At 39.2% G+C, this 8114-nt stretch overlaps 1 protein-coding gene across 1 annotated transcript in view; it reads left to right on the plus strand.

Moving 5' to 3' along the window:
• Nucleotides 1–7392, plus strand: part of odr4 (odr-4 GPCR localization factor homolog) — an 8404-nt gene extending 1012 nt beyond the window's left edge. Inside the window, exons 3-14 of the mRNA XM_063461980.1 lie at nt 859–975; nt 1143–1235; nt 2944–3050; nt 3132–3168; nt 3516–3659; nt 3735–3830; nt 4011–4058; nt 4506–4625; nt 4754–4868; nt 5876–6079; nt 7001–7051; nt 7286–7392. Coding sequence (XP_063318050.1) covers nt 859–975; nt 1143–1235; nt 2944–3050; nt 3132–3168; nt 3516–3659; nt 3735–3830; nt 4011–4058; nt 4506–4625; nt 4754–4868; nt 5876–6079; nt 7001–7051; nt 7286–7356 — 1203 coding nt within the window. The 3' untranslated portion in view covers nt 7357–7392. The remainder of the gene's footprint in view (nt 1–858; nt 976–1142; nt 1236–2943; nt 3051–3131; nt 3169–3515; nt 3660–3734; nt 3831–4010; nt 4059–4505; nt 4626–4753; nt 4869–5875; nt 6080–7000; nt 7052–7285) is intronic.
• Nucleotides 7393–8114: the final 722 nt, after the last annotated feature.

Here is an 8114-nt window from a genome sequence, read left to right on the forward strand (position 1 = left end):
TTTTTATCATGGTCTTGAGCTGCAGTTCTTCAGGCTTTCTGAAGGTCTGTCTGTTGCAGTATAGTCTCTGTATGTGACCATTTTCAGAGGAATGTTTCCAAGAACTGGACTGAAAATCCATGGCAGCAGGTCTTATGGAGTGATGAATCCAAATTTGAAATCTTTGGTTCAAATTGTCAATATGTATTCAGACAGTCAGGAAAGTGGTGCAGCAACAATTGTCTACAGCCATCTGTAAAACATTGACGGAGCCTCTGTTGTGGTTTGCTTCTGCATTGCAGTCAGTAGTGTTGCACTCTCACTAAAGTGCTTGCTCATTGGGGGTCATATGATTGTTGGGGTTTTCTCTGTATTATTGTAGGGTCTTTACCTTGCAATATAAATCGCCTCAAGGCATTTTTTTTGTGATTTGGCCCTATATAAATAAAATTTAATTTAATCATCTTGACAGAGAAAAAAACAAAATGCAGAAAGTCTTTCAGAAAGTCAAGAGAACAATTCATGAAGACTGCGTAAAGAAATTACTAGAAAGCTGCCTAAGAGAGTTCATGCTGTGTTGAAGAATAAAGGTGGTCATGCTGAATATTGACTTTCAAGCTAGTTAGAATTATAACTGAGTTTTAGCCTGTATACTGTATTTCCATGTATATTTGCACATTTCAATAAATCACTGGACCTATTTCCAATTTTTCTGGCAAAATCTAAAGAAACAAAGAGTGGCTAAAGACTTTTGCACGGTACTGTACACATGCTTTAAAATTAATACGCGAGCACCATATGTCACAATACGATAGGACATCAACATGCTGTGTGTGGAGTGAAGAGAGATTAATCAATATTACTGACTAAATATTTCAGAGTTCAACGCAAAGGGATTTTGTTGTCATGGCAATTCGGACCCCCCAAAAGGAGGAGTCTGCTGCAGCAGCTAGAAACTCTGTGGACAAGGAGTGGGTCACCGAGCATGCTCGACAGGTAGTTAAAGAGAGCCATGCCTCTCTTCCAGCACAAACTGATTTGATTTCAGCATGTATTATTCTCATGTATTAAATGAGGAGTGGAATGTGCTTTGAAATGAGCTGTGCACCTAGGTAGACGGACTTGCACACTGCTAGGGGTTCATGTTTGCTATTGATTTCCAGGTGTCCAGGATGCTGCCCGGAGGCCTCTCTGTAGTGGGAGTCTTCATCATCACTGATGCAGATGCCAAGGACGCACTAACTACACTCCGACAGGTGAGAGTCATGTTGACACTGTTTCCAGCAAAATCAACATTTACAAATTCTTGTAATGTGCTATAGCTTGTAGTGTGAAGTTTAATCGAAAATCAACTTAAGTGATTAGAAACGAGGTCTCAAACCTGCAGCTCTAGAGCCACATTTAGCTTTTTTGCCCATAATCCAGTTACTCTCTGTGGCTTTGACCTAAAATGAATATATCAAAATGAGCATTGTAAATTTTTTTACAGTTTACTTTTTTTTATCATTGTTTTAAGTGATTCTAAAAAATGTGCAGCCTATATGTCAAATTTAAAATAAAATGTTTTAATATGTCTGTCACCTGGTGCTTTATGCGCTCACTCTTGCTAAGCTCCAGTAGTGGTGACTTCCATGAATGTTAACACATAAGTGGCTGCACATAAATAGATAGTTCCACCAGCTGTGAATTCCAAAGCTTAAAAAAAAGAAAAATCATGGAGGAAATTCGACAATTTAAGTGCAGGAAACTTGCCTCCAAACCTCCAGTACTTGGCCCGATGTGAAAAAGTAATTGCACATAAACCTAATACCTGGATGTGCTACGTGTGGCAGCAAGAACTGGTATGTTTTTCGGAACATTATCATAACAAGTGAGCTCAAGCTTCAGGGTACTGACTGATGGCCAGACGTTCTCCTTCAGGAGTTTCTGGTAAAGAACAGAATTCATAGTTCCATCAATTATGGCAAGTTGTCTAAGACCTGAAGCAGCAAAGTAGCTCAAAACTGTCACACTACCACCACCATGTTTGACTGTTGGTGAGATTTTCTTTTCATGAAATGCTGTTAGTTTTATGCCAGATGTAACGGGAATCAAACCTTACCAAAAACTTGAGTTTTGTTTTTTCCTCATTAGGCTACAAAATATTTTTTCAAAAGTCTTGGACATTTTCAAGATGTTTTTTCGGAAATGTGAGGCAAGCCTTTGTGTTCTTTCTGGTCAACTATAGATTTTCCCTTGCCATTCTCCCATGGATGCATTTTTTTTAACCAGTTTTGTCTTGGTGTTGAATGGATAATAATCACTATAAGTCTTTACAGTTCAGCACAGATTTGTTAAAAAATGCTTTATTTAATATTAAAATTTGCTAACAGGGTTAGCTTAGCTTGTTCAGATGGAAGACATCATGTGACTTTCATGTGGTTCAAGACTAAACACAAAGTGTGTGAAGAGCTAATTCAGTTTGATGGTGGAAATATTGTTGGAGCATGATTTGGTTCTTTATGTAGCTATAAAAGAAATAAAAATATTTCAGAGGTTTATTAGAAACTTTCTCACAAAAACACTGGCATCAGTGATCATCTCAACCTTTTTTTTTTCTTCTTTTTTTTTACCAAAATGCAAACTTTCTTTTAGCTGATGTTGTTGAACTAATTAGAGCTCTAAACCCAGTCAAGTATATCTTAAATAACATTGGGGACAAAGGTTTGCCTGAAAACCCTACAACTCCATAAGGAGCTTGCTTAACTTAACTTTAATACACTGGAAACAGTCTTTCAGTTTGTCTTTGACATTTGCACTTCAGTGCTAGAAAAATCCCCAACTCCAAAAGGAGTGAAATTAAATGTAACCACAGAAAAGTAAAAAATTGGTAACATCATGCAGCGTGTGTGTGTGTGTGTGTGTGTGTGTGTGTGTGTGCATGCGCGCGCGCGCGTGTGTGTGTGTGTGTGTGTGTGTGTCTAGCTGCTGTTTGCAGTGGAAAATCTGATCTCCTCTGAGCACCTGTGGGACCCTGCAGATGATGATGTCACAGACTGTGTCACGCTGCACATCAATCCCAAAACCAGAAAGTATCCTTTTCATCAGCTTAGCCTTTGGCTCAGGTAGCTACCATACAGTGTTTGTGAATGTTCTTTAACCCAGTGGACTAGAACTGTCTGTAGAACCTTTGACATCAAAGACCCCAAGGTCAGTTTGCATCTCTCATGTCTTACAGAAAAGCAGCTTCTATCTGCACAGCTCTAAAATATTACTCAAATGTGTACTGCCTTCGAAAAACATTCTTTGCTTTTTCCCAAAACATGTAATCTCACAGTTTTGGAACACTATTTCAGTATGGTGTTATAAGTCTTATTCACTGAACAAGGAAATCTATTATGTTCTGACTTCACAAACACAGCGGTAAAGTCCTTCCACGTTACATGTGGATTAAACCTTTTAAAGTGAGATGTAGGCCACAAGGTTAACAGTCTTGATATATGTTGTGCTGTTCTCTTTCATACAATGTTGTTGTTGTTGTTTATATGTTTTCCCAGAGTGTGGCTAAGCCTGCAGACTGGAAGTACCAGTCGGGTTTGTGCTCCTCCTGGGCCACCGTGTCATGCAGTCTAAATGTAGACATGCTGCTACCACTACCAAACAACAGAACCAGCACAGGAAATATGGAGGAATGCCTTAAGGTTGGAACACACACTTATCCATGAGACCTTTGTTTTTCTTCATGGGAACAGTTCTGACTTGATTTTCTGTTTCAGGAAGGACTGAAAGCGTGGGCACACCAGATTGAGAGCGGACTGTGTCTGATTGATGGAAAAAGGCTACCCGAGGACTCGGAGCTCACAGTGGGACAGGTTGTTTATGATACTTGAATGAATGAATGAATGCTTGATTGCTGGTTTAGGATCGATTATTTGCACACTTTTATGTGCAAATCAATTCCAACATAGACTGCTGTGGCTTGATGATAAATAACAAGTGATTTTTTGTTGAAAGGCAGCAAAAAAATTCTGACTTCCAGTGTTTTTCTCTAGAGGAGGAATGTGAGACAGACATACACAGCTCAGCTGCTCATCACAACGGTAAGAGACGCACTTTTCTACTCTAATTGAGCACTTAAAGCACTGTTTTTTTACTACAAGCTTCATTCACCCAAGCACACACACATTCATACACCCATTTTTCTGTACCTAAACTCCGTATCTAACATTTGCACATACACTCACATTCCGATGGATCCATAGGTGGAAACTTCAGTAGGCTTCCACCTATGGATCCAGTAGGTTAAGTATCTTGCCCAATGGTACTTTGACATGTAGATTGCAGTAGCACGTAATTGAACCACAGACCTTGTGATTGGTAGATGACACGTGACACAAGTAGTGGCAGTGAAGCCATAAATGAACACATGTGCTTGTGTTTGGTACATTTCTGTTAAAATTATACATATTTGCTGGAGTAAAGCTAAGTCAAGTTTTGAGAAGTTTGTGCATGGCCATGAAATAAAATTTTGCCTTCCTTTGTGTTAGGAAAACAAGAGGTTAACAGATGTGATTCAGCAGTGTGACGGCAGCGTGTCAGTAACAGGAGCAATCCACAGCAGAGCTTATCTACACAGCAACAAGCCAAAGGCCAGACTGGCAGAGAAGGTAATTCTTTAACATAAGGGGTCGTTCCAGATAAAAGATCTGAAGTTCAACATCTGAGAAAAAGAATGACCCACAAATGAAATGAAAACAATTTATTATTTTCTCACGGAAACCTCTCTTGTGGACAGCTGCTGAAGAGGGACGTGGTTTCTACGGTGGCCACGAGAGTTCAAATGATGCTGGAGGAGCTGCTGGCATCAGACCAGGAGAGCAAGGGCAGCTGCAGAGACAAACAACAGAAAGGTGCAGACACAGTATGCTCCACCAATCACTTGCTTACAGCTGTACATAGATAAGTTCAGGGTCATGGGTGGGTTTACTGCCAGCCAATGAACACATAGAGGCAGGATTTGAACACAGATAAGACCTGACCTCAACAGTACAAGGTGAGCAATTAGTAATGGATGGCATACGCTATTGTTAATCCCAAACCCCAATTTCATAGTTGGTCTGGTATGAACACAGTGTATTCACATGTATACATGTGGCCAGTGCTTCTCACAGGAATAACACTGCTTGTGTATTGTTAAGGGGGATCCAGACCTGTTAATCCATGTAAGTCTATGGAGACGAAACAGCTAAAATGATCATAACTCACTGAATTTTGAAGCAGTTTAGTTCAAATATTACAAATGCTACAACTACAGCCCAAATTCCAAAAAGGTCAAGACATAAAAACATCAAATGTTTAAACTGTGAAAATGTAGCATTTTAAAATGTATCAAAGCACTGAGTGGGATGGCAGCAACATATCTCAAAAAAGTTAGAACAGGGCCATGTTTACCACTGTTTTCTCCCCAGTCATCTTTCAACAATACTATAAACATCTAGGAACTGAGGAGGCCGGTTGCTGGTGTGCTAACACATTTTTTTCTTAGTAATTCTGTGTGCACTCTATTCTTATTATCTCTGTCTGTAGCTTCCCTCCACCAGTGTGTAAATGTGAGAGTGAATGAATAGAGGAATTGTAAAGCGCTTTGAGAGTCTCGAAAAGCGCTGTATAAATGCAATCCATCATTATTATTATTATCTTTCTCCCACAATTCTTTAAATGAATAAGGAGTAATAAGAAAAATGTTGTCTGTCTACACCTGATCACTTGTTGAGCAACTTTTTTAGAATGAATGAAAGTTAGAAGTGAATAACCTTACTGTCGTGTCTTAATAGATGAGCACCATTAGAAGACATGTTAAAATCCACAACCTCTCAATATTAGTTACTGTACCTGCGCTTCTCTGTCTGTCCTTCAGAGCTGTTCTGCCTCCCCCATCGTATCTTTTGTCCACTAAAAGTGAGCGGGCCACTCTGTGTGTGTGACTACCAGTTCAGTGATGAGGGTTTATCTGAGGTGACTGAGCGGTTGAAGGAGATGCTGGACATTGATGCAGCCGAGGAAGACTTGGATACCAGACAGGAAATGACTGTTGAAATCACAGGGTGTGATATTACACCAGGTGGGCACAGAGTTTGTGTTTGTAAAGTAGTATTTTCACACCAAAACCTAATTTCTAGTTTGGGTATCAGTTTTCACTTTCTCCTTTTGTTGTCACAGTATTGTTTAAATGGTAAATGGACACATTTTTTTATATAGCGCTTTTCTACTCACCTGGAGCACAAAAAACAATACAACACGCGTCATTCACCCATTCATACAAGCACTTTTTATCCCTATGCTTAAGTGCTTTCTATCTGACACACACATCAGGATCGAACCACCAACCTTCTGATTACTAGATGACCTGCTCCACCTACCTCCAGACCAAATCTTAGTGCCATTACTATATGAATGCAAAATATGTAATTGTGACGTGCTGCTGCAGAGAACACATGCCAAACTGCAGATGTGAGGTCAGATGTATATTAAAACAAATTAAAAACCATCATAGCTCATCTGTAATCATTAATGGATGGGTATAAAAAAAAAAAAAAAGTTCACTTCAATGGAATTTCCTAGGTTGGGAAAATCTCAATATCCCATCTGTGTCATCATTTGGCGATAGAGTCAGCAACCTCCTCAAAGCCTCAGCCTCAGTAATACAGCAATAAATGGTTATTTTTGTTGTTAACAGTGGTGCGATGATAACTATCAGTTTACAGTTTATATTAATGATGTCTGTTGAAAATTCCCATTGCAAAGTTAAACTGAAACAACAAATAACTAACAAGTTACTTAATGAAATCATCCTGACTTCACAAACTTACTCCCTAGCTGCAACATTGTATGACACTAACAAATTCTAACCGTTAAAACAAGTGAACATCTGTATGTGCACACTGATGGTACTTTAGTTACGCCATTTTCACAATAATCAAGCAGGAGTTGGTGATGAAGGATGTTAACCTAGTTGATCCAAATGTGTGTTGTATGTTTTCAGAGCCCACTCAAGAAAAAGTCGAGGCGCCAGAGCACAAGAAAAACTACATTGGTAAAGACCTCTCATCTACATTTAATAAATTGTGTTAGCAAGACGAATGATACATTTGCTTATTATATTTTTTGTATCATCCAATCGTCTTCTGTTAGGGCTCAGTATTCAAATAACTAAAGTCTATTGTGTAGTGCTTTGATAATGATTAACTATCGAAAAAAAAAAAAATTTTTAAAGGACATGCATGCTTGTGTACTCTGTCCTGACTGTGTCCTCCTTTTTGTTGTTTAGGTGTTGCCATGGCTACAGCTGTTGCCTTACTTGCTACTGCCGCCTCGATGCTGTATCTCAATGACATTTGAGGAAAATGAAATAAAGAAATAGTGTTTTGTTTTGATCTTTTCTGCCAAGTGGATCTTGGTTGAATCAGAAGATAACAAATAGGGCTGACTACAGTTATTTAAAAAATAAAAAATCCCCAACTGAAAAGAGCCTGGGGATTTAAGCTATCTGTACAATGCTACAGTAGACACACAACCACCTTCAGGGAACATAAGCTAGTCTAGCTAGATATAGCAACTTGTTTCATACATAAAATGAACTGAGGGCGCCACAGAGGCTCAGTATAAGACAAAGGATCGTTTTGAACTCTGAATTGTACACATACACTCTATTAGTACAAAAATAAAAATCTGGGGGGGGGGCTGGTTTAGCTCACTGGGAAGAACAGGTGACACGTGCTCTGTTATTCCATATGCCCAGGTTTTTACTGTCTCCCCCGTGTTCCTTCTCCTAGCTTTCCTGTCTTAGCTCCACTGTACATTTGAAATAAAAGCTATGTATATAGCACCAGAAATGAGCAGAATTCCTCTTCAATAAGGAGGTTAAGTTTGCCACGTGAAATCACAGCCTGTGGTTAGTGTCCTTGGCTGTGTTAAAGAGCACATGAAGCGCTAGATATATAAAGGCTAATTTACACCATTGAGCCCTGCTCTCAAAAACTGAAATAGATGTAACACTGTCTGTTAAGCTGCATTTAAGAAATAAGTGAAACATGTTTAGTGCCATCTTCTGTAAGTGTTGGAGTCCAGCTTGCCGGTGTGGTGGCTGAAACAGGCTC

Source organism: Pelmatolapia mariae, linkage group LG18, assembly GCF_036321145.2.
Source record: "Pelmatolapia mariae isolate MD_Pm_ZW linkage group LG18, Pm_UMD_F_2, whole genome shotgun sequence".
Classification (NCBI taxonomy): Eukaryota; Metazoa; Chordata; class Actinopteri; order Cichliformes; family Cichlidae; genus Pelmatolapia; species Pelmatolapia mariae.